At 46.1% G+C, this 25,670-nt stretch overlaps 1 protein-coding gene across 1 annotated transcript; it reads right to left on the bottom strand.

Annotated features, from left to right (window-relative positions):
- Positions 1–1,300: 1,300 nt before the first annotated feature.
- LOC111960126 (FACT complex subunit SPT16) lies at positions 1,301–25,670 on the bottom strand. Its single transcript, XM_070437929.1, is given in 27 exon segments — positions 1,301–2,116; positions 2,361–2,435; positions 2,525–2,654; positions 2,756–2,885; positions 3,921–4,091; positions 11,966–12,024; positions 12,026–12,040; positions 12,503–12,679; positions 12,764–12,817; positions 12,991–13,109; positions 13,480–13,742; positions 13,899–14,026; positions 14,133–14,286; positions 16,119–16,234; positions 16,370–16,468; positions 16,723–16,788; positions 17,006–17,118; positions 17,265–17,338; positions 20,386–20,476; positions 20,587–20,759; positions 21,205–21,356; positions 21,625–21,771; positions 22,034–22,186; positions 22,381–22,551; positions 24,207–24,299; positions 25,224–25,392; positions 25,487–25,670. Coding segments are annotated over 26 exon segments (3,096 nt in total). The 5' UTR covers positions 25,290–25,392; positions 25,487–25,670; the 3' UTR covers positions 1,301–2,009.

Raw genomic sequence — 25,670 nt, 5'->3', positions numbered from 1 at the left:
GTCTCTCCTTCTCTGTAGAACCAAAGTTATCAACCCTGTGTTTGATGTATTCGATACCATTCCACTGATTCCGCTCCAGTCAGTCCTGCGAGGCGCAGCGATCTAATGCACTGCATCTCAGTGCTAGAGGCGTCACTACAGACCCTGGTTCGATTCCAGGCTGTATCACAACCGGAAGATCACCATGCGCAATGCCAAGTATCGGCTGGAGTGGTGTAAAGCTCGTCGCCATTGGACTCAGTGGAAACGCATTCTCTGGAGTGATGAATCACGTTTCACCATCTGGCAGTCCAACGGACAAATCTGGGTTTGGCGGATGCCAGGAGGACGCTACCTGCCCCTATGCATAGTACCAACTGTACAGTTTGATGGAAGAATACGTTTGGGGCTGTTTTTCATGGTTCGGGCTAGGCCCCTTAGTGTCAGTGAAGGGAAATCTTAACACTACAGCATACAATGACCTTCTAGACTATTCTGTGCTTTCAACTTTGTGGCAGGCCCTTTCCTGTTTCAGCATGACAATTACCCCTGTGCGCAAAGCGAGATCCATACAGAAATGGTTTGTCGAGATCGGTGTGAAAGAACTTGACTGGCCTGCACAGAGCCCTGACCTCAACCCCATCGAACCCCTTAGGGATGAATTGGAACGCCGATTGCGAGCGAGCTCTTGTGGCTGAATGGAAGCAAGTCCCCTCAGCAATGGTCCAACATCTAGTAGAAAGCCTTCCCAGAAGAGTAGAGGCTGTTACAGCAACAAAGGGGGAACCAAGTCCATATTAATGCCCATGATTTTGGAATGAGATGTTCGACTACCACGTGTCCACATACTTTTGGTCATGTAGTGTACCTTCAGTTACACCAAAAGTTATTTAACCCCCTCTGTGTCTGTGGAGCTCATTGTGGCCTAAAGACTTAAGGATGGGTCAGCTAAGAATTAAGGAAATGTTCCTTTAGTTTAGATTTGACTTTCTGGTCCCATTCTTAGTTTCCCCTCATACCACCTGTCAATTGTTGTTACTTAACTGGTTACTGGCAGAGATGATAGCTAGAAAACATTCTCCTTCCTCCGGTCATGTGTTTATTTGTTAGTACTTTCAGTTCATTATTTTATGAAGCACTTTGTTACTTGTATTCAAAGAGCTATATAAAAATTAAGTTATTCTCATACAAAATAACAGAAGACCGGTCATGCTAGACCAACTCAGAAGTGAACACTGTAGCAGAGAATGGTTAATCAATCTCAGTTATTAATAGGTAGCATTGACAGTGACACTTAAATGAATGAAAAAGACAAAATAACCACTATTTTTTGAATTTTATTACAAAAAAAAAAATTCTGGATTTTTAATTAACAATTCAACAGTCTACCTATCCAGGATTAACAGAAAGATGGAGGAAAGCGGTGGGGAAATGAGAGACATTGTGAGGTTCTTGAGCGTCAGTCAGTCTGTACAAACCCCCATTAAAAAAACGGAATATTGATATCGGCTCTGCCCCCCCTCCCAACATATTAATCGCTCAACAAATAAACTATGTCCAAGAAGGATAGAACAGTAGAAAGGAGGAATGGAAGATTATTTGTTGTCACTAAATCTTATAAAAATGCTTAGAAGATACTGCATCATCACTGCTTAATATATTGGTTTAGAAACAATTTAACAGAAAAACAGTAGTTTGCAATTAAAACCCTTTCAACACACACACACACACACACACACACACACCTGGCCGTTGGAAACAGGGGAGTGAGTTGCCAAAGGAATGGAGGGAGGAATGAACCGTCTATCGTCAGGTACGATATGCCCATTTAATCACGACACTCACGGTCTAATACAAACGCACGGGGGTGCTACTACCTCTATATACAGATCGTATAGCGTGTGTGTGTGTTTGCGTATGAGAGAAAGACGAAGGGAAGTGACAGAGCGAAGACGAATTAGAGCGGGGGATTGAATCAACAATGTTTTTGGCAGTGTGTGCGTAGGTGACAGTCTGGTGGTGGGTGTCATTCAGTGACGCCGTTTCTTCTTGGCACTGGGAGGCGGGGCTGACGAGCGACCCTTCCTCTTAGCTGACGAGGTCTCCTCCGCGTCCTCATAGTGAGACTCTTTGTCGGCTAGGAGTGGAGGCACGAGACAGACACTCAATACCAAAACATTTGAAACGGATTTCACATTACACGAAGTGTCTCATTATCAAAACACACGGGGACAAAACTGTCATAGGTCAGTGAAGAAGTTCCAATTCATATTGGATAACAAAGTTGTATTATTTTTCAGTGTTTCTATACCATGGACCTCTTACTTCAGGGATGGTAACTAGCCTTTTCCCTCCTTGGGGAGAATGTAGAGTAGACTTACCTTTCCTGGCCTCCTCTTCCAACTCATCCCAGTCTTTACCACTCTCCTCTTCACTGCCCAGCGACGCACTGTAGTCTGAAATACACACGCACACACTACTAAGTCTCTGTATATTTGTATGTGTGTGTGTGTGTGTGTGTGTGTGTCTCAACATGACTTGTTACCATTACCGGAGTCCTCGCTCTCTGAGTCATAATCTTCATCACTGTCTTCCTCCTCTACCTCACTCTCGTCTGCCGAGGGGTTAAACGTCCCGTCTTCCCCCGACTCAGAGTCATCCTCTGCTCCTTCCCCCTGAGACAGATGGAGAGAGAAAAATACATTTGTCCAACAACTTAACTTTAATACTATGTTTTCTATCTTGTAATAATAGCACACACACACACAGCCCTCACCTCACTCTCCGGGTCTAAGAAAGACCAGCCCCCCTGTTCAAAGAAGCCCTCTGGATCGTCCACTATAGTCTTCATGATCTTAGTCCAGTTCAGAGACTGGACCCCCTCTGTGTACTTGATATCACAGGAACTGGAGAGAGAGAGGTGGGGTGGAGAGCGAGTGAGGAGGACAGAGAGGAGAGCGAGACAGGTTTTTTAAGTATTTATTTCTTTTGAGGAGCAACACTTGGTAAAACTCTACTAAAACACAAACAATTTAAAATCTAATTCCTTTCCCCCCCCAAAACAAATTCATAGTTAAAAAGGAGGAGACAAATCCACAAAGTGATTGGTTGATGGCTATATGACATTTAGCAGACAGTTAATCCAGAGCGTTTTACAGATGTGCTTATATTTTCGTATATCGGTTGCACAATCTGAAATCAAACCCACGACTTCAGCGTTGCGAGTGCCACACTACCATCTGAGCCACACGGATCCAGTCGACTCGAGTCACTCCTTGATGGGGTCGAGTGAGTTGACTGACCGGCTAATAAATTGATTGGTTAATCCGTGTTTTCAGTAAAGCCAGGGGGTATGTCCCCTGAATTTTTGGGGGGCAGAACAAGGTCCATTTGTGGTGGCCTCTGGTACATTCTAATGCCTTGATTCCATCCGAAATGCACAGCTACATTATGAAATACTTTAACTTTACCTCCCAGATTGGTAATACGAGTTGTAGAAAGACTACAATTAAAATGAATGAATTCAGTGTGTTACTTGTTATGGATATCGTCTAGGCCAAGACCTACATGATCAGGACTATTTTCTAAGTAAGAGAACCTTTAACATTAAACCTGTTCTAATGAAATTAAAAGTAATTTAGTTTTACTGCAAAATATGAATTGCCACAATGCTTGTTCTTTAAATGATGTATATTATTGGATCTGCTGCTGTCGACACCTAGGATAAGGAAACCAATGTTATTTTGTAATTTGGGTGAACTACCACTAAGAGTTTGGCCTGTCAATCACTGTGGGTGGAATTTTCAGAGGGGGCAGGATGTTTGTGAGTCAGAGTTGGTAGGGTTTCAGACCTGTCAATCACTGTGGGTGGGACTTTGAGGAAAGGCAGTAGATTAGTAATCTAGTCAGAAAAACCGGTCTAGGTTAATTGATGTACTTACTTGAGCCACTCCTTGATGGGGTCCAGTGAGTTGACGGGCACGGCGTTGATCATGGTGACCTTCTTGCTGTAGTCCTTGTAGACGATGACCACGTCAAAGTTCTTCAGGTGGAACTGAACACGCTCAAAATGCACCAGCTCCACCTCATCCAGAGTCACCACGAACGGAGGCTGGGGAAGGAGAGAGGAAGGAATGAAAACATAGTACACTGCTGAGAGCATGTCCCTTTTAACCTACTGAGGATTATATTATTAGATCTGTAGTAAAATATCTGCCTCAAGGCCTAGCTTGGCTTAAAACACATGGGAGTAAGCAAGCAGTGCTGCTGGCTATATCAGTGAAGGTGTAGTACTACTAGCAGTAACACTAGTACTAGTAGTAGTAACACCAGTAGTAGTACTAGTAGTAGTAGTAACGCCATTAGTAGTAACACTAGTACTAGTAGTAGTAACACCAGTACTAGTAACACCAGTACTAGTAACGCCAGTAGTAGTAGTAGTAACAACAGTAGTAGTAGTAGTAGTAGTAACGCCAGTAGTAGTAGTAACACTAGTAGTAACGCCAGTAGTAGTAGTAGTAACACTAGTAGTAGTAGTAGTAGTAGTATTAACACCAGTACTAGTAGTAGCAGTAGTAACACCAGTACCAGTAGTAGCAGTAGTAACACCAGTACTAGTAGTAGTAACACCAGTACTAGTAACACCAGTACTTACATATCTGTTCAATCTAACCCTGGAATGTAATGAAATTCCAAAAATCTGGAAATCAGCATTTGTCCTACCACTTTTGAAAGGAGGAGATCCAACTATTTTAAATAATTATAGGCCAATCTCAAAGCTGTCACCCCTGGTGAAAATACTTGAAACCCTTGTGAGTGAACAGCTAAAAGAGTTTATTTACTAACTCTTTTATCAATGTACCAATCTTGCTTCAGGAAGAAGCATAGGGCAATTACAGCAGCCATGAAGGTTTTAAATGATATCACTGAAGCCCTTGACAAAAAACAGCACTGTGTCTCACTTTTTTATTGATCTCTAAGGCTTTTGATACAGTTGATCATGCTATACTAAGGCAGAGATTGTCGAGTGTAGGTCTTTCAGAGCATGCAGTTGCATGGTTTGCCAACTATCTGTCTGATTGCACTCAATTTGATGGGCTTATGTCTGTTAAATTGTCTGTCTTTAATGGTGTGCCCCAAGGCTCTGTACTTGGTCCTCTTATTCACAATTTATATAAATGATTTAGACAAATGTCCAAAATGCGCAACTTCATTTTTATGCTGATGATACTGTTATTTACTGTTGTGCCTCGTCTCTTACAAAATCTTTCCAGAACTTGCAAACTGCTTTTTATACTGTTCAACATACCTTGTGTCAATTGAAGCTTATCCTCAATACTGACAAAACTAAACTAATGGTGTTTTCTAAAGCAAGAAATAGACCTCTGAATCTTTCACCTATTTCTACCTGTCAGGGCAAGGAGATTGAGGTTGTAACCTCAAAAATATCTTGTTATTTTAATTGATGACGGCCTCTAATTTAAATTGCATATTCAACAACTTACAAAAAAATTGAAGCTGAAATTGGGATTTTATTTTAGGAATAAGGCCTGTTTTTCTTTTGAAGCCAGAAGGAGGCTAGTATCAGCTACATTTATGCCTTTACTAGACTATGGGGATATTTTATATATGAATGATTCCACTCAGTGTTTGAGGTCAATTGACACCCTTTACCATGGCACTTTGAGATTTATTTTAAACTGCAAAACCCTTACGCACCACTGCACTTTGTATACCAGGGTTGGCTGGCCTTCTCTAGTCACTCGTAGGCTCAGTCACTGGTATACTTTTATTTATAAAGCCATTTTGGGTTTACTACCTTTTTATTTGGGCATTTTTATTGTTCAGAAATGTGGTGGGTACTCTCTTCGTTCGCTGGACTTTATCCTGCTAACTGTTCCAAATGTCCCATTACGAATTCAGTAAAAGGGCTTTTATGTACTCTGTGCCATCGTCTTGGAACGCCTTACAAAATACTTTAAACTGGAAGAACTTGTCTGCAGACTTGAAGCTTTTTGTTTTAATGGTGAACATTGCCTTGAACACTATGACCTGCATGGAAATGGTGGATATAGTGTTATACAGTCAATAATAATGAAACATTAATAATACCTTAGGTGTAAAAAACAAGCAGCAAGTAAAACAAACTCATTGCTTTTCCCTGCTCGTGAATAATAATAATGCTCAAATGGATAAAGATTATTTCCCTATTATCCCCCTTTGGTTGAAGGATAATGGTACACACAGGATGCTGTCCCAAATGGCCACACCATTTCCTATGTGTAGTTGAACTACTTTTGGTTATAAGTACAGTACAGCTAAGCAGCGGAGCAGTACTAGCAGCCGGGAGCAGTACTACAGAGCGGAGTCAGTACAGTAGCGAGGCAGGCACAGTACAGCAGCGGGAGCAGAACAGACCAGCACGGGAAGCAGAAAAAAGTAACCAGCCAGCGGGAACAGTAAACAGCAGCGGAAGCAGTACCAGCACGGGACAGCAACAAGTAACTGCAGCGGGAGCATACGTAGCAGCGAGCAGTACTAGCAGCGGGAGCAGTAAGCACGGCAGCGGGCGCGTAGCGGTACTGGCACGGGCGCCGTAGCGGCTAACTGGCAGCGGAGCCGTAGACGGCCCTGGCAGCGGGAGCCGTAACGGCCCTGGCAGCGGGAGCCGTAACGGCCCTGCAGCGGGGACCGTACGGCCCTGGCAAGCGGACCTTAACGGCCCTGGCAGTCGGGAGCCGTAACGGCCCGGCAGCGGAGCCCGTAACGGCCCTGGCAAGCGGAGCCGAACGGCCCTGGCAGCGGGAGCGCGGAACGGCCCTGGCAGCGGAGCCGTAACGGCACTAACAGCGGGAGCCGGAACGCACTGGCAGCTGGGAGCTCGTAACGGCACTGGCAGCGGAAGCCGTAACGCGCATCTGGCAGCGGGAGCAGTAAGGTAACCTATAGCACGGGAGCATAACTAAGCACGGGAGCAGTACTAGCAGGCGGGAGCAGTAACGCACTAGCAGCGGGAGACAGTAACAGCGGCTACTTAGCAGCGGAGCAGTAACAGGTACTAGCAGCGGAGCAGCTACAACGTACAGCGGGCGAGCAGTACACACGGTAGCAGCACGGAGCAGTACAGCAATTGCAGGGAGCACGTAACGGTCAGCGGGGAGCAGTACAGCAGCTTCGCCGGAGCAGTACTAGACAGGCGGCGGAGCAGTACCGTACTAGAGGGAAGCATGTTACGTATACAGCGGGAGCGAACACGGTAAAGGGCAGCGGGCGCGAAACGGCACTGGCAGCGGCCGGCGAGTACGGCATTGCAGCGGGCGCGTACGGTACTAGCAGCGGGAGCCAGTAGCGGGCAACGAGCAGCGGGAGCAGTAACGGCCTGCAGCGGAAGCAGCGGTCAACGCCCTGCGCTAGCCGGGAGCGACTAGGACGCGCTGGGCAGCGGGAGGCAATGTAACGGCCTACTGGGCAGCGGGAGCCGACGCCATGACGCAGCAGGGGAACGCACGTGAACGGCCTGCACAGCCAAGGAGAGGCGTGAACGGCCTGAGCAGGGTTCGGGAGCCGAACGGCACTGGCAGCGGGAGCCGTAACGGCAATCTGGCAGCGGGAGCGAACGGCACTGCAAGCGGAGCATAACGGCACTGGCAGTGCGGGGAGCAGTAACGGCACTGGCAGCGGGAGCAGTACGACTAAGCGGACACTAGCAGCAGCGGAGCAGTAAAGGCACTAGCAGCGGGAGCAGTAACAGGCACTAGCAGCGGGAGCAGTAACGGCACTAGCAGCGGAGCAGTAACGGTATGCAGCGGGAGCAATACGGCAGCAGCGGGAGCAGTAACGGCACTAGCGAGCGGGAGCAGTAACTGGCACTAGCAGCGGGAGCAGGTAACGGCAATCTAGCAGCGGGAGCGAGTACAGGCACTAGCAGCGGAGCTGACAGTAACGGCACCTAGCAGCGGGAGCAGTAACGCACTAGCAGCGGGACATAACTGCACGCAGGGGAGCCAGTAACGGCACTGCAGCGGGAGCAATAAACTGGCACTAGCAGCGGAGCAAGTGAACGGCTACTACGCAGACGGGAGAGCAGTAAGGCACTAGCAACGGGAGCAGTAACCGGCACTAGCAGCGGGAGCAGTTAACGGCACTAGCAGGCGGACATAAGCACTGAGCAGCTGGCAGCAGTAACGGCACTAGCACGCGGTGAAGCAAGTAACGGCACTAGCACCGGGAGCAGTAACGGTACCCGAGCAGCGGGAGCAGTAACGGCAATACTAGCAGCGGGAGCAGTAACGTACTACAGCGGGAGCAGTGAACGGTACTAGCAGCGGGAGCAAGTAACGTAACTAGCACGGGAGCATAACGTAAGAGCAGCGGAGCATAAGACGAGTACTAGCAGCGGGAGCAGTAACGGTACTGAGCAGCGGGAGCAGTAACGTACTAGCAAGCGGGAAGCAAGTACTAGCAGCGGAGCAGTACGTACTAGCAGCGGGAGCATAACGGTGACTGAGCAGCGGGAGCAGTAACGGTACTAGCAGCGGAGCAGTAAGGTACTAAAGCAGCGGAGCAGTAAAACGTAACTCGTACTAGCAGCGGGAGCAGTAACGTACTAGCAGCGGGAGCATACGTACTACAGCGGGAGCAGTTAACAGTACTAGCAGCGGGAGCAGTAACGTACTAGCAGCGGAGCAGAACGCGTACTAGCAGCGGGAGCAGTAACGGTAACTAGGCAGCGGGAGAGTAACGGACTAGCACGGAAGAATAAAGGTACTACAGCGGGAAGCAGTAACGTACTAGCAGCGGGAGCAGTAACGGTACTACAGCGGGAGCAGTAACGGTACTAGCAGCGGGAGCAGTAACGTACTAGCAGCGGGAGCAGTAACGGTACTAGCAGCCGGGAGCATAACGGTCTAAGCAGCGGGAGCAGTAACGGTACTAGCAGCGGGAGCAGTAAAACGGTAAACTACAGCGGGCAGCAGTAGGTACTAGCAGCGGAGCAGTAACGGTACTAGCAAGCGGGAGCAGTAACGGTATGAGCAGCGGGAGCAGTAAACGTACTAGCAGCGGGAGGCAGTAACGGTACTCAGCAGCATGGGGAGCAGTAACGGTACTAGCAGCGGAGGCAGTAACGGTACTACAGCTAGCGGCGAGCAGTAACGGTACTAGCAGCGGAGCAGTAACAGGTACAGCAGCGGAGCAGTAACGTACTAGCAGCGGACATAACGTACTAGCACGGGAGCAGTAACGGTACTAGCAGCGGGAAGCAGTAACGGTAACACAGCAGCGGTACGCATAACGGACAGCAGCGGGAGCAGTAAGGTACTAGCAGCGGGAGCAGTAACGGTAACTAGCACGGCATGCAGTAACGGCACTAGCAGCGGAGCCAGTTACACGGACTAGCACGGCAGTAACGTACTAGCAGCGGGAGCAGTAACGGTACTATCAGCGGGAGCAGTACGCACTAGCAGCGGACAGTACGGCAACTAGCAGCGGGAGCAGTAACGCGACAGCAGCGGAGCAGTAACGGCACAGCAGCTGGGGAGCAGTAACGGCACTAGCAGCGGAGCAGTAACGGCAGCTAGCAGCGGGAGCAGTAAACGCACTAAGCAGCAGGGGAGCAGTAACGGCACTAAGTCAGCGGTCAGCAGTAACGCAGCGTACGAAGCAGCGGAGCAGTAACGGTACTAGCAGCGGAGAGTTTCGATATATAGCAGCGGACTAGCAGCGGGCAAGTAGCGGTACTACACTGCGGAGCAGTAACGGTCTTAGCAGCGGGAGCAGTAACGTAATAGCAGCGGGAGCAGTAACGGTACTACAAGCGGGAGCAGTAACGGTACTTAAGCCAGCGGGACATGTAACGGTACTGTAGCAGCGGGAGCAGTAACGGCTACTAGGCATAGCGGGAGCACGTAACGGCACTAGCAGCGGGAGCAGTAACGATAGCAGCGGGACAGTAACGGTACTAAGCAGCGGGAGCCAGTAACGGTACTTAAGCAGCGGGAGCAGTAACAGTACTAGCAGCGGGAGCAGTAACGGCTTAGCAGCGGGAGCAGTAACGGAACTAGCAGCGGGACAGTAACAGCACTAGCAGCGGGAGCAGTAAACGCACTAGCAGGCGGAGCAGTAAGGTACTAGCGCGGAGCAGTAACGTACTAGCACGGGAGATAACGGAACTAGCAGCGGGAGCAGTAACGTACAGCAGCGGGGAGCAGTAACGGTAACTACAGCAGGAGCAAGTAACGGTACTAGCAGCGGGAGCAGTAACGGCACTAGCAGCGGGAGCAGTAACGGACTAGCAGCGGGAAGCAGTTAACGGACTTAGCAGCGGGAGCAGTAACGGACTTAGCACCGGGAGCAGTAACGCACTAGCAGCGGGAGCAGTAACGGCACTAGCAGCGGAGCAGTAACATCGAGCTAGCAGCGGGAGCAGTAACGGTACTAGCAGCGGGAGCAGTAACGGCACTAGCAGCGGGAGCAGTAACGCCGTACGCCCAAGTCTAGCAGCCAGTAACTGGCATAGCAGCTAAGGCGCAGCATAACGCAGTCAGCACGGAGCAGTACCTGGCAGCACTAGCAAGCGGGAGCAGTAAACGGCACTAACGAAGCGGGAGCAGTACGGCACTAGCAGCGGGAGCAGTAACGGACTAGCAGCGAGCAGTAAACGGTACTACAAGCGGGAGATAACGACTAGCAGCGGGAGCAGTAACGGACTGAGCACGAGCTACACTAGCAGCGAGCAGGTACGCTACAGCGGGAGCAGCTAAACGGCACTAGCAGTCTGGGAGCAGTAAACGGCAACCCCAGCAGCGGGAAGCACTAAACGGCACTAGCAGCGGGAGCAGTAACAGACTAGCAGCGAGCAGTAACAGTACTAGCAGCGGAGCAGTAACTGTACTACAGCGGGTACAGTACGGAGCTACAGCGGGAGCAGTAAACGGTACTAAGCAAGCGGGAGCAGTAGGTACTAGCAGCGGGAGCAAACGGTACTAGCAGCTGAGCGACGTAATCGGACTAGCAGCGGGCAGTAAAGTAACGCACTAGCAGCGGAGCATAACGTACTAGCAGCGGCATACGTAGCAGCTGGGAGCAACTACGGAGACTCTGACTAGCCAGCCGGGAGCAGTAACGCGCACGCTTGCAGCAGCGGGAGCAGTAACGGACTAGCAGCGGGAGCAGTAAACCGTCACTAGCAGCGGGAGCAGTAACGGTGGCAAATCTAAGCTACGCGGGAGCAGTAACGCACCAGCGGGGACTAAGCTAAGACGCACTAAAGGCAGCGGGAGCAGTAACACGGCACTAGCAGCGGGGAGCAGTAACGTGCACTAGCAGCGGCTGACGACTAAACGGACTAAGCCCAGCGGGAGCACGTAAAATGTAAGCAGCATGGGAGCAGGTAACGCACTAGCAGCGGGAGCAGTAACAGCACTAGCACGGGAGCAGTACGCAGACTAGCAGCGGAGCAGTAACATAAAGCTAGGCTAGCAGGCGAGCAGTAACAGTACTAGCAGCGGGAGCAGCGAGATACACAGTACTAGCAGCGGGAGCAGTAACAGTACTAGCAGCGGCAGCGATAACAGTACTAGCAGCGGAGCAGTAACAGTACTGAGCATAGCGAGCGAGCAGGCAGTAGCAGTACTAGCAGCGGGAGCAGTAACAGTACTGCAGCAGCGGAGCAGTAACAGTACTAGCAGCGGGAGCAGTAACAGTACTAGCACGGAGCAGTAACAGTAACTACAGCGGGAGCAGTAAGTACTAGCGCGGGACGGTACAGCAGCGGAGCAGTAGCAGTACAGAACGGTACTACTGAGCAGCGGGGAGCAAGTATCGTACTAGGCCAGTCCGGTGAGCAGTAACAGTACTAGCAGCGGAGCAGTAACAGTACCTAAGCAGCGGGAGCAGTAACAGTACACAGCGAGCAGTACAGTACCGGCCAGCGGGACTAGTAACAGTACTAGCAGCAGCGGGAAGCAGTAACAAGTAACTGAGTAGGCACTCACCCATTAGTGGTGTTACACAGGAACTGGAGGTGGGCTGCAGCAGACAGGTACTTCCTGTAGGGTGCGCCCTGGAACCTGAACACAGACAGTGAAGTCCTCTAACATTAACTTCAACAGTTCATACAGTTCCTTATTGAACACCCAACTCCGTGCTTAAAGGAAAGAGTCACCCATCATATGATTGCCAAACTCGGGCCATTGCTCAGATACAACATGAAATGTCCACGGGAATCATATATAACAACGCTCAGTTAGAGCACAAAAAGTATAAAAATGTTTCCTTTAAATACTCACACGCTTCTCAAAATGCCCTAACCCTTACTCCTGTCCATATCCCTGCTGCCTCTTCCCCTCTGCATTCACCGCACACCATTGCCATCCCTCACCCCCCGCCTCTTCCTCACCATAATACACACGTTTGTCAAAATCCCTAACCTTACCTCGTCCAGCTATACCCTCGCACTCCCTCCCATAACTCTCCCTTCCCCCCGCCCTACTGCTCAAAACTCTTCAACTACCCATAGGCTCACGGAAAAGGGCACTTCGAACTCCAGCGCCTCCTTGGTGAGGGTCTCCACCTTCTCGATGAAGTTCTTGAAGGCAGACTTGAGCTTGTGTCTCATCTCCCTCTCCATCTGCTCGGCGTACAGGTCGTCGCGGTCGTGCATGTGCTGGTGCTTGCCCAGGTCTGTGGTGATCTCGCCCACCTAAGAGGAAATAAGGTAGGATGAGACAATATATTACGGTAAGATAAAACATAGGATAACAACTTCATTTAAATTCATATTTACCTCTGTGTAGAACTGCACGTCTGTGTGACGCTTCTTACCAAACATGATGGCGTTCTGATGGAGGACGAGAGGGGTGGGATAAGTCAAAATGGACGCACAAACACATCTAAACTAAATCAAGACCACGCCAAGTGCCACGGGGGAAAGCATAGACCCAAATACCCACAGCTTGATTACCAACGCATAGAAAGTCAGACATCTTGTACTTAGCCTAAGGTTACACACACCTTGAGGTGGAAGTGCAGTACGATGATCATTTCTCCGTCACAGGGCTGGAAGAGGGAGTGTTTAATGTTGTTGTAGAGAATGTCCACTTTGTCCCCACGGACGGACGTGAAACGGAAACCTGGACAGACAGACATGTTATTTACCAGGTTCTGTCCTGGATAGACATACATGTTTACCAGGTTCGTTGAGGCTGGAGGGACACTTTTTTTGTCCTACTACACCCCACTTTGCTTACTTTTTAGAGAAAAATTTGCTTACTACGACTGATATGCAGTTGTCTCACCTAGCCATCTTCAGATGAATGCACTAAGTCACTCTGGATAAAAGAGTCAGCTAATATGACAAATGTTGATTGAGAATACACAGCATTCTTATAGTCTTTACAGCAATCCTGTGATCTGGGATGAAACTCAACCATTTCTCTCTTTCCCCTCTGTTCGTTCCTCCACTCCTCTCTCAATTCCTTGTTAATGGAACCCTTTCCTCACCGTTGGTATGGGCCTCCAGCGACCCCTGCATCCTCTTCTGGGCGATGTTGGGTCTGATGTAGAGGTCTTTGAGTTTGGGGTTGGAGCGGTTCAGGTTGATGACCAGCGAGTCCTGCTTGACGATGCCCTCCTTCTCCTTCTCCTCAGCCTCCCGGGTCTTATAGCGCTTCTGCACTTCCTTGATGATGCGGAAGGCGTTCTGGAGGTTAGTGGACGGGACCGTTGGGTCGCCAGGCGCCTTGAGGTTCGACGCCCGGTACGTACTGAGGGTGGGGGGGTATGAGCAACGTCAGACACAGCAGCAGGTGGATAAAGATGGATACAGCACACACACGGACTATCAGTCCATCTGCTTGATATTTGACAACAGTGAAACATGCAGTACATGGGCACTCAGTCACAGACACATTTCCTCTCACATTTCTTTGACAAAGGTGGCATCAGGGTTGGGGAAGATGTTGCCCTCGTTGCGTCCCAGAGAGCTGCCGGGAACATAGAAGTTTATCCTCAGGTACGTCCAGTCCCCTTCCACCGACGAACTGATGTTCTAGTCAGACAGAGGGACACAGCAATGTAACATTTTTTTCCTAAGATAGGTATAGTCTTAAATTTGGTCAAATTGTGATTAGTGTCTGTGTGTGTGTGTGAGGTACCTTGATGGTAGCGATATGGAAAGGGGTGGCAATACCGAAGACAGGCATGACAACCGTCTCATATTTCTTGTCAATGAAAATCTTCATGTCTCGAACATCTTTCTCTCGAGGCATCTGAGAGCCGTTCTTGTAGGAGACATTGGACTTTCTGGACCTAGAAGAGAGAGAAGGAAATACTGCATTTAATTCATTGGTGACGTCAAGCATTTTTGGAAAGACCATCTACATAAACATAGGGAGTGAGTGAAATCCGGAATTATTTAATCATGTAAATGTATCTGTTCTAGTTGTTTTCTACGAAACATCATTTAGACAAACATAATACTATAAATATAAACATAATTCTCTCTCGTTCTTCCACCTCTCCCCAATCATGTAAATTCTACCAACTCTCCTCCTCTGTTCCATTCCACTCCTTTAACTTCTCTAGGATAGGGGGCAGCATTTTCACATTTGGATGAAAAGCATACCCAAATTCAACTGCCAGCTACTCATCCCCAGAAGATAAGATATGCATATTATTAGTAGATTTGGATAGAAAACACTCTGAAGTTTCTAAAACGGTTTGAATCACGTCTGAGTATAACAACTTATATAGCAGGCGAAACCCCGAGGACAAACCATTCAGATTTTTTTTGAGGTCACTCTTTTCAATGGATTTTCATTGGGAATCCAGATTTCTAATTGACCTTCTTGCAGTTCCTACCGCTTCCACTGGATGTCAACAGTGGGAGCAATTTCCCGCTGGAAATTGGTTGAGGTTTTTTCCTTTGTGTAATGAAGAAGTACGGTTATCCAGAACGAGGGTCACTTAACGTCTACTGTTTGTTAGAGGCGCATGACCAGAAAGCTAGCTACAGTTTGTTTTAATCCTATAATGAACACAGATCATCCCATCTTCAATTTTATCAATTATTTACGTTAGAAAATACCTAAAGTTGTTTTACAAAAGTAGTTTGAAATGTTTTGGCAAAGTTTACAGGTAACTTTTGAGATATTTTGTAGTCACGTTGCACAAGTTGAAACCGGTGTTTTTCTGGATCAAACGCGCCAAATGGACATTTTGGATATATATTGACGGAATTAATCGAACAAAAGGACCATTTGTGATGTTTATGGGACATATTGGAGTGCCAACAACAGAAGCTCGTCAAATGTAAGGCATGATTTATATTTTTATTTCTGCATTTTGTGTCGCGCCTGCAGGGTTGAAATATGCTTCTCTCTCTTTGTTTACTCTGTTGCTATCCTCAGATAATAGCATCGTTTGCTTTCGCCGAGAAGCCTATTTGAATTCTGACATGTTGGCTGGATTCACAACCATTGTAGCTTTAATTTGGTATCTTTCATGTGTGATTTAATGAAAGTTAGATTTTTATAGTAATTTATTTGAATTTGGCGCTCTGCATTTTCTCTGGCTTTTGGCCAAGTGAGACAGTAGCGTCCCGCCTAAACTAAGATTTTTGGATATAAATATGAACTTTACCGAACAAAACATACATGTATTGTGTAACATGAAGTCCTATGAGTGTTATCTGATGAAGATCATCAAAGGTTAGTGATACATTTTATCTCTATTTCTGCTTTTTGTGACTCCTCTCTTTGGCTGGAAAAATGGCTGTGTTCTTCTGTGACTTGGCTCTGACCTAACATAATCGTTTCGTTTGCTTTCGCCGAGAAGCCTATTTGAATTCTGACATGTTGGCTGGATTCACAACAAGTGTAGCTCAAGTGTAGCTTGAATTTGGTATCTTTCATTTTCATTTATCTTTCATTTATGATTTCATGAAAGTTTTTATAGTAATTTATTTGAATTTGGCGCTCTGCATTTTTACTGGCTTTTAGCCAAGTGGGACGTTAGCGTCCCACATATCCCAGAGAAGTTAACTATTACCAGCCTCCTCTCATTCTGGTCTCCCATCTCCCTCCAATTATTATACCATCATCCCATCTCCTCCTCTTCTTCTTTCCCCCTCGTTCACTCACTTCTGGACCTGTTGCTCTCCTTTCTGTTCTGTCAGACGTCTCTTGGCCTCCTCGTTCACCTGATTGGCCAGCTCCTTCTGGTGAGCCCGCCTCTTCTCCTCCGCCGTCATCTCATTCTGACCAAACAAATAACAGTTTCTCACATTCTGACCAATCAAAAAGACAGCGTTTAATCTCATACACAGACACTGAGATGGTGTAAGTATAGTGAATTTCTCTCAAGCACACACACGGACGACACACACACACACCCTAGTCCTGTCCTGGAGTAAAGCTTGTCCACGCGCTCCCTTTCCCAGTAGTTCCTCTGCATCATCAGCATCTTCCTCATCATCCTCCTCCTCATCGTTCTGTCAAGAAGAAACAAATCATATATTTTGGGGGGAGGGGGCTAAACTGGATAGTTTTGGTCCTGGATGCTGATTGGCTGAAACAGCATTTCAGCTGTGTGTATATCAGACAATATACCACAGGCCTTGTTGCTTAAATATAAACAGTTACGAGGACATAGAGCCCTAAATAAACATTAAAATATTTTAAATAGATCTGCATCTCTGAGGGACAGAGTGAATCAAGAAGCAGAGACGGCGGCCATCTTTCGTACCTTTAGGAAGATTCCGACGTTCTTTATCTTCTTCTTGACCGGAGTGAGAACTGTCGCTGGATCATCCTTCAAGATATACATTTTAAGTGTTTCTTTACTGCCATCACTGAGCTAATACAACAACCCAAATGTGATTGATAGAAAACTGTTTGACAGTCACTTTGTTAAAAAAGTTTGAAATATATCCCCTGCCCTCCCTCATCCTTCCATCCCCTGCCCTCCCTCATCCTTCCATCCCCTGCCCTCCCTCATCCTTCCATCCCCTGCCCTTCCTATCTCCTACCTCGTTGATCTGTACGGAGTCTCCTATGAACAGGGCGTATTTCTTCTGCTCCTCCTTCTTCCCCTCCTTATTCACCAGGTCAGCGAAACCCAGGCTGATGCTCAGTACCATGCCTGTAAAACACACACGCAACACACAGTTATGAAAGTGTCCGCTCCACACACCATTTAAAATGGCCTCTGTATGAGACACAAAATACCATGTCTACAAAGTATCCTACTTATATTCAGTAAAACACTATAGTGACTTGAGTGCTCACCTTTCTTCAGTTTGTACTGATTCTTACTGTTCAGGACCAGGGAACCCTCTCTGAACTCTATTCCCATGGCAAACCTACAGCAGGGAGAGGGGACGCACAAAATCAACACATGATACATACTCTATTCTCAACAGGCTTGGGCAGTTTACCGTAATACTGTATTTACCAGCCAGATTGGCAGGTGGTCACAGAGCATTTGGGAGCAGTAATTTCTTTTTTTATTCCCTTAATACAAAACCCATGTTAACTTCTTGTTAATAGGGGGCGCTGTTTTCACTTTGGGAAAAAATTGTGCCCAAATTAAACGGCCTCGTACTCTGTTCTAGATCATACAATATGCATATTATTATTACTATTGGATAGAAAACACTTGAAGTTTCTAAAACTGTTTGAATTATATCTGTGAGTAAAACAGAACTCATTTGGCAGCAAACTTCCAGACCGGAAGTGAAAATTCTGAAAATGGGGCTCTGTCAGGGCCTGCCTATTCAACTGGCTTATATTTATGGATCTGTATGCACTTCATACGCCTTCCACTAGATGTCAACAGGCAGTAGAAGGTTGAATGGGGTGTCTAGCTTGATGTGAGGCCGAATGAGAGCTTTTGGAGTGACAGGTCCGCTCTTTTGTCAGTTTTCAACTGCGCACAGGGGAACTCCACATTGTCTTCTGAAATGCGTTACGTATAAACGACGAAATTCTCCGGCTCTGATTTTATTGGATACATATGAGAAAAACATCATAAAGTAGGATTTTCAACAGAGTTTGACCAGTTTATTCGACGTTTATTGGGAATTTTGGAATTTTTCGTTCCAGGCGCAACTATTTTTTGGACATGTGCCCTCCACATGGCTAGCCAAAGTTGCTAATTCGACAGAAGAAATGGACATTCTAAAACCAAACAACGATTTATTCTGGACCTAGGACTCCTTGCACAACATTCTGATGGAAGATCATCAAAAGTAAGAGAATATTTATAATGTTATTTCGTATTTTTGTGTTTTATGTTGGCTAAGACAAGGCGGAGAATTGTAGGGCGCTGTCTCACAATATTGCATGCTGTAGGTTGTACTAAAGTTATTTTAAAAAATCTAACACAGCGGTTGCATTAAGAACCAGTGTATCTTTCATTTGCTGTACAACATGTATTTTTTAGTAAAGTTTATGATGAGTTCTTTGGTTAGATTAGGTGACTGTCCAAAATATCTCCGGACATTTTGGTGCTATTTGTGACGATGGCTGCGTTGTAAAACCCAGATTTGTAGCTCTAAATATGCACATTTTCGAACAAAACAAATGTATTGTATAACATGATGTTATAAGACTGTCATCTGATGAAGTTGTCCAAAGGTTAGTGATTAATTTTATCTCTATTTCTGGGTTTTGTGAAAGCTATGTTGGCGGTGAATAAATGGCGTTGTGTGTTTGGCTATTGTGGTGAGCTAATATAAATACATAGTGTTTTCGCTGTAAAACATTTTAAAAATCGGAAATGATGGCTGGATTAACAAGATGTTTATCTTTCATTTGCTGTATTGGACTTGTGATTTCATGAAATTATATGATATCCCTGTCGCGTTAGGCTAGGCTATGCTAGTCAGCTTTTTTGATGAGGAGGATCCCGGATCCGGGAGGGAGACTCGTTAGAGGTTAACCACTTAGCTAGATAGCTAACTAGCTACTAAATTGTCAAAGCAAATGCACAACTGTAGAGCATTTAGCACATTTTAGATAGTTAATAGTTATAAGATATCTACACCCAAACAAAAATATAAACGCAGGATGTAAAGTGTTGGTCTCGTTTTTCATGAGCTGAAATAAAAGATCCTAGAAATGTTCCATATGCACAAAAATCTTATTTGTCTCTAGTTTTGTGCAGCAATTTGTTTACATTTGACTGCAGGTATTTACTTAAAGATATACAAACGTATTTATTTTTTTTAAACTTAAAATAAATAAATTCAACGGTATTGGAAAATACCATCCCGTGGCTATTTTCAAACAGGGTGGGAAATGTACATTTGGTCCACCAGCCACAGTAGCAGGTGAATGCCCTTATTTTACCATCCACATTTTATTCTGAAAGAAATTATAGTGAAGATTAATCACAGAACACAGTACCTGCTTTCACCACTAGGTTTGATATTTTCTCTTCCAGAGCTGACACTCATTTTTAAAAATGTAATTACCATTTTTAGCTTCTTCCAAAATCAAGCTTGAGTTGGTATCAGCAGAGAATCACTTCCTGGATCAAGAGCCTTGCTGTCTAATATTTGTTGTGTGAGTGCAGCAAACTAAGTAGCATTTTTGAGTTACTTGCATAAGTGTATTAACTGGGATGTCTGTCCTGCAAATACTTTAGATAAGAGTCGCAGACTGTATATACAAGCTCCCAGTAATTTATTGGGTAAACCACCAACGTGTCCGCATCACTGTGCCTTCTTTAAATTTGTATTATTGAACTAGGCAAGTCAGTTAAGAACAAATTCTTATTTACAATGACGGCCTATCCCAGACGATGCTGGGCCAATTGTACGCCGCCTTATGGGACTCCCAATCAGGGCCGGATTTGCTGCAGCCTGGATTCGAACCAGGTACTGCAGTGACGCCTCTTGCACTGAGATACAGCTGACCACATAGCCTACAGCTGACCACATAGCCTACAGCTGACCACATAGCCTACAGCTGACCACATAGCCTACAGCTGACCACATAGCCTACAGCTGACCACATAGCCTACAGCTGACCACATAGCCTACAGCTGACCCGCCGTTAGTCAGCACATCTACCAACATTTTTGGGGTGTGCGCCAGCTCATGCTTTTTATTAGACTGCAAATACTCTAGGTCAGAGACTGTATAAAAATGTACGCAATGCGCTCGTTAGCATTAAGTTATCATTCTCTATGGGATTTTACATGTACTTGTTAGCATTGCTAATCTTCGGATTGAAGAGGATCAGTGGGGTTTGAAAATAGTGTCCTTTGTGTTCATTGCCAGTATTACAGAACATCCCAGAATGGCACAAGGTCAGTACGAAGGTATGACAATCTGGATTACCGCCCAAGCCTAATAATCAATACGAGGCCATGTGTGTGAGAAGGTAAGTGTGTGTGTCCTACCCTAGGTTCTTGGTGAATTTGGCCGCCAGGTCAGGCTTCTCCTTCTTGACGTAGTCCAACACAGCATTGTACACGTCGCAGATCTTTACACCTACAGAGAACAAGGTAAGAGAATTTTTTTTAAATAAAGTCAGGTTACATAAATCATGTGTACTCTACCCCGTAAACACAAACACCCTGCATCTCCCTTCCATCCCTCACCGTGTTTGAGCTCTTTGAGTAGTTCCTCTTCCACCTGCAGTAGGAAGCTGTAGTTGTCCTGCATCTCCTGTGGGGGGTCCACCATCAGGGTCCGGACCAGGTTGGAGCAGTACGATTTGTAGCGGATCCCCATGGCACACGTGATGGCCCCAAAGTGCATGTGGTTCTTATCGCTGAAGAGTTAAAGCGGCGTTATAAAAAAGGTGTTATAACGTCTTATAAATGAGTCTGCTGTGACAGGTACTGTATGCGTGATACAGAAAGAAGTTGGTCTTTATCATCAAAATGGGTCACATTTTGGATTAACCTGTTAATTATTTTTTATTGTTTTGCATGTAGGTTGAGCACTGAAACTAGGTTAAAAATATATACATCAGTGGGGACGGTCGCTGAAGACGTAGCCATGGAAGTGTTAACTCAAAATGACACAACGACTAGGTTCCAGTTGAACAACGTTTACTTCACCGTACTACCACAGTACATCGTCACCATCACACTCAGGACAGGTCCATCAACTGAGACTCCTGTGCAGGCGCACTAATAACAGAGTGATAGCACCATAATAACAGAAATATAGGGATACTTAAAACATGAACATAACAGGAAGCAGCTGTTTACCTGACGACACTGAACTTGAGGCTGTAGTTGCCCCCACTCTGAATAATGGGGGGGTAACACATCTCGACCGTGGAGGGGTCTGCTCCCCCCAGGTACTTCTTCTCCTCGATGGCCTTCTCCACAGACTCAGCCAGCTTACTGTGGCGCACCTTCTGTTAGGGAACAGAGGAGAGAACACATTCAGGAAACAATGTTTTGTTTGTCATCTTGGGGACAAAATTAGACGATTCAAAACTATTTGGACATACAGTCTAGATCTTAAATTGGTAGTGGGTCAGTCTGGCCCAATTTGACTGCACCTGTCTGAATGACAACAGTGGCTTTCCAAGATGGCTATATCATATGAATGTGATTGCTGGGATGTTACACCTGTCTACAGGCATTGTAGGAGTGGATAATGAGCGTGACTACAAAGCCTACCTCGTCTGCGTCCACGATCTCCATGACCCGCTCCTTGAAGAACTTGGAGTAGACGTCGCTGGTGACGGCAGCAGCCTTCCTCATCAGAGCCAGTTCCCCATCCTCCTTCACGGCAATGGTGTAGGCTACCACCGCACTGATGTCCACCTGGGGGAAGGTAAGAGAGCGGGAGAGATGGAGACAGGGAGAGCCCATAAGGATTGTGACCTGTTGCAGACCAATAACTAGCTACATGCGGGTCTCTTTTTAATGCAAGACTGCCTCCCGCCACAGACAGACACCAGCTACCCACCATTCTGCAAATTGACACCACATGGAAACAATAATATTTTACTATCAACCCATCTCACCCCTCCCTCCTTCCTTCCTCCCCCAGTCCCTCTTTTCCCACATTCCTCCTTTCGCTCACCTTCTCCAGGCCCTCGGCAGTGATCATGTCGTTCCAGCTCTTCATGTACTCGCCGGGGAACTTGTCCTTGCTGAACACACCCACAGTCTTGCCCTCCTTACTGGCCCTGATTGCCTCCACCATCTTCTCAAAGTTAACCTTGTTGCTCTCGTTCTGAGGGGCGTTAAAGCATTATCCTTCAGCTCAAACACATTGACATGAGTGCATGCACTCACACACACTCTTTCAAACAACGGTCACACCAACTTCTTGTGCCACACACATTAAAGTACTGTACTGAAATGTGAGAATACGCATTGAAAGTGAATCAGGGATAGAACATCCCGAGTCTACCAATCAACGCTTACCTTTTCCCTGACGAGCAGTGTGATTGGTGGAACCCCGTTGGCGTTCTCATTGCCCTTGGTTACAGCCACCTGTTTAAGGAACTCCACCTTCTTTTTGCTGGCCAGGAAGATGATCTTAGACTCACAGAACACCATGATGGTGTCTGTCAGCTCATAACCAAACAGCCATGTCTGGAGAGGAAGGATGAGAGGGTATATGAATTACTCCATGCAATATGCTTATGCTGGAGTGTAAACTACCGAGGTTTCTTCAGTACAGAAGCCATAACACATACAGTGCATTCTGACCACCTTCCCCCCCCTTTCCACTTTGTTACGTAACAACCTTATTCTAAAATGGATTTAAAAAAATGTAACCCTCAATCAACACAAAGCAAAAACAGTAAAAAACTGAAATACCTTTTTACGTAAATATTCAGACTATGAAATATTTGCTATGTCTCTAAATTGAACTTAGGTGCATCCTATTTCTATTGATCATCCTTGAGATGTTTCTACAACTTGATTGGATGTGATTTGGAAAGGCACACACCTGTCTATATAAAAAGGTCCCCCAGTTGACAGTGCATGTCAGAGCAAAAACAAAGCCATGAGGTCGAAGGAATTGTGTTGAAACACAGATCTGGGGAAGGGTCCCAAAAATTGTCTGCAGCATTGAATGTCCCCAAGAACATGCTGGCATCCGTTCTTAAATGGAAGAAGTTTGGAACCACCAAGACTTCCTAGAGCTGGCCGCCCCAGCCAGACTGCGCAATCGGGGGAGAAGGGCCTTGGTGTGGGCGATGACCAAGAACCCAATGGTCACTCTGACAGAGCTCCAGAGTTCCTCTGTGGCGATGGGAGAACATTCCAGGAGGACAACCATTTCTGCAGCACTCCACCAATCAGGCCTGTATGGTGGTGGCCAGATGGAAGACACTCCTCAGTAAACGGCACATGACAGCCCACTTGGAGTTTCCCAAAATGCACCTAAAGGACTCTCAGACCATGAGAAACAAGATTCACTGTTCTTATGAAATCAAGATTGAACTCTTTGGTCTGAATGCCAAGCATCATGTCTGGTGGAAACCTGGCACCATCCCTATGGTTAGGCATAGTGGTGGCAGCATCATGATGTGGGGATGTTTTTCAGCGGCAGGGACTGGGAGACCAGTCAGGATCAAGGGAAAGATGAACGGAGAAAAGTACAGAGATATCCTTGATGAAGTCCTGAGCGCTCTGGAGCAGGTTCTCAGACTGGGGTGAAGGTTCACCTTCCAACAGGACAACAACTCTATGCACATAGCCAAGACAACACAGGAGAGGCTTCGGGACAAGTCTCTGAATGTCCTTGAGTGGCCCAGCCAGAGCTCGGACTTGAACCCGATCCAGAGAGACCGTAAAATAGCTGTGCAGCAATGCTCCCCATCCAACCTGAAAGAGCTTGAGGATCTGCAGAGCAGAATGGGAGAAACTCCCCAAATACAGGTGTGCCAAGCCTGTAGCATCATACCCAAGAAGACTTGAGGCTGTAATCGCTGCCAAAGGTTCTCCAACAAAGTACTGAGAAAAGGGTCTGAATACTTATGTAAATGTGTTCAGTTTTTACATTTGCAAACATTTCTACACCTGTTTTGGCTTTGTCATTATGGGGTAGTGTGTAGATTGAGGGGAGAATTAAAAAAAAAAAAAAAATTTTAGAATAAGGCTAATGTACCAAAATGTGGAAAAAGTCAAGGAGTCTGAATACTTTCCGAATGCACTGTACTTGTAAATGTGCACACAGTTTTCCCTGATGAGCTCAGTCAGGATTAACTCCTGGATAGGGTTAAATCCACTGGTTTTACCTGCAGGGCAGTGGATTTGGCATACACTATCTCTTCATCCACCCCAACGGAGACCACCATGGCATCCACTTTGCCAAACTCATCTTCTCCTTTCTAATAGAGAAAAAAAATAGATACTTGTTGATTAACATAGAAATGTTTCACATTGTTCAAGCTAAGTCAACCAGTGAGCAAAAAGGTACAGTTAGCCACCGTTGTGGTCGACACGTTGCTTGTTCTTTTTGAGTGCAGGTGATAAGTATGAATAAATGGAAAGTTAGCTAACCAGTTAAGAACATGTTAGCTAAAGTTGATAACTATATATATTGCTATATCTCAATGAAGATTGAGAGAAAGTTGCTAGTGAACTACTGGTTGGCATTCAAATGCAGATGATGAGATCAATCCTTGCGCCCTCAAAAGAAAAAAGTGCATGCAACAAATCACTGCCTGCTTGGCGCGATGTTAAGCTAGTTAGCTACAGTAGCATGCTAGCTTGAAAATGTCAAACTTTGATGTTAGTTATGTGGACAAGAGGCAACTAGCTAGCAATTTCTGTCAAAACATTCCATGGTACTTTCTGACAACGTATTTTGGTGCCAATTCTAGATGTGCAACTTCAGAATGAATTAATATTTTGCTGGACTGGCAACGAGCTAAAGTGGTCGTTCCACAAAGTGCCAGATATGGCTGGTTAGCTAGTTAACTATATATTAGCATAGCTAACGTTAACAGCCTGACTTCGTGGATAATATACAATGCATAATAAGTGGCCATGTTGTAACTATCATTTTTAGGATGTGTAATGTCTCCTGAATGTATTCAATCTACAAGTGTTTCATAACTACATGTAAGTCTATATAATCAAATGTATCATTGCTGTTTGCGCTACTGTAGCAACAAAACCAACCACGGCACTCACTCATGCTGAAAACAAAGTCAAAAAACGCACTTTAAAAACGTGGCTCCCCGCCGTGTCAGCATCCAGAACATGCTTTTACTAGTTTGATATACAAATATTTATATCGTGCTAATTACCTTCCAATTGCCATATAATCGCTTAATTCGGCGGTAGTACGCTTCCTTGTCCAAGTTTACCGCCATAGCGAGTATTTTACAGCTTCAAACTCCAGCTCCTGGCTTCTCAGAGCAGCACAGGCCGGATGAGTGTGGTTGCTGTTTTCTCGCACTTTCCACGCCTTGAAACCTATATCAAAAGAGATGTTTCTTTACTTCTCGATATATGCACGGTGGTTAGGTTCAGTTCTCCTCAAGATGTGACTCTATGGTTGATATATTACCTTTTTTTTGGTATATATTTTTTAAAATATATATATATATTAAAATACACCCGTTTTGTTAAAAATCGATACAAATATAAAATTCATAATTTTTCTTCTGATTAATAATTACGTAACATCTAGCTGTTTTGTTGCCCACACTGGTGCCAAGCATAAACGACTCGAAATAATGAATACCCTTCCC

The sequence above is a fragment of the Salvelinus sp. IW2-2015 genome, linkage group LG37, assembly GCF_002910315.2.
Source record: "Salvelinus sp. IW2-2015 linkage group LG37, ASM291031v2, whole genome shotgun sequence".
Taxonomy (NCBI): Eukaryota; Metazoa; Chordata; class Actinopteri; order Salmoniformes; family Salmonidae; genus Salvelinus; species Salvelinus sp. IW2-2015.
Note: the sequence above shows the minus strand (reverse complement) of the source record. Positions and strands in the feature narration are given on the sequence as shown.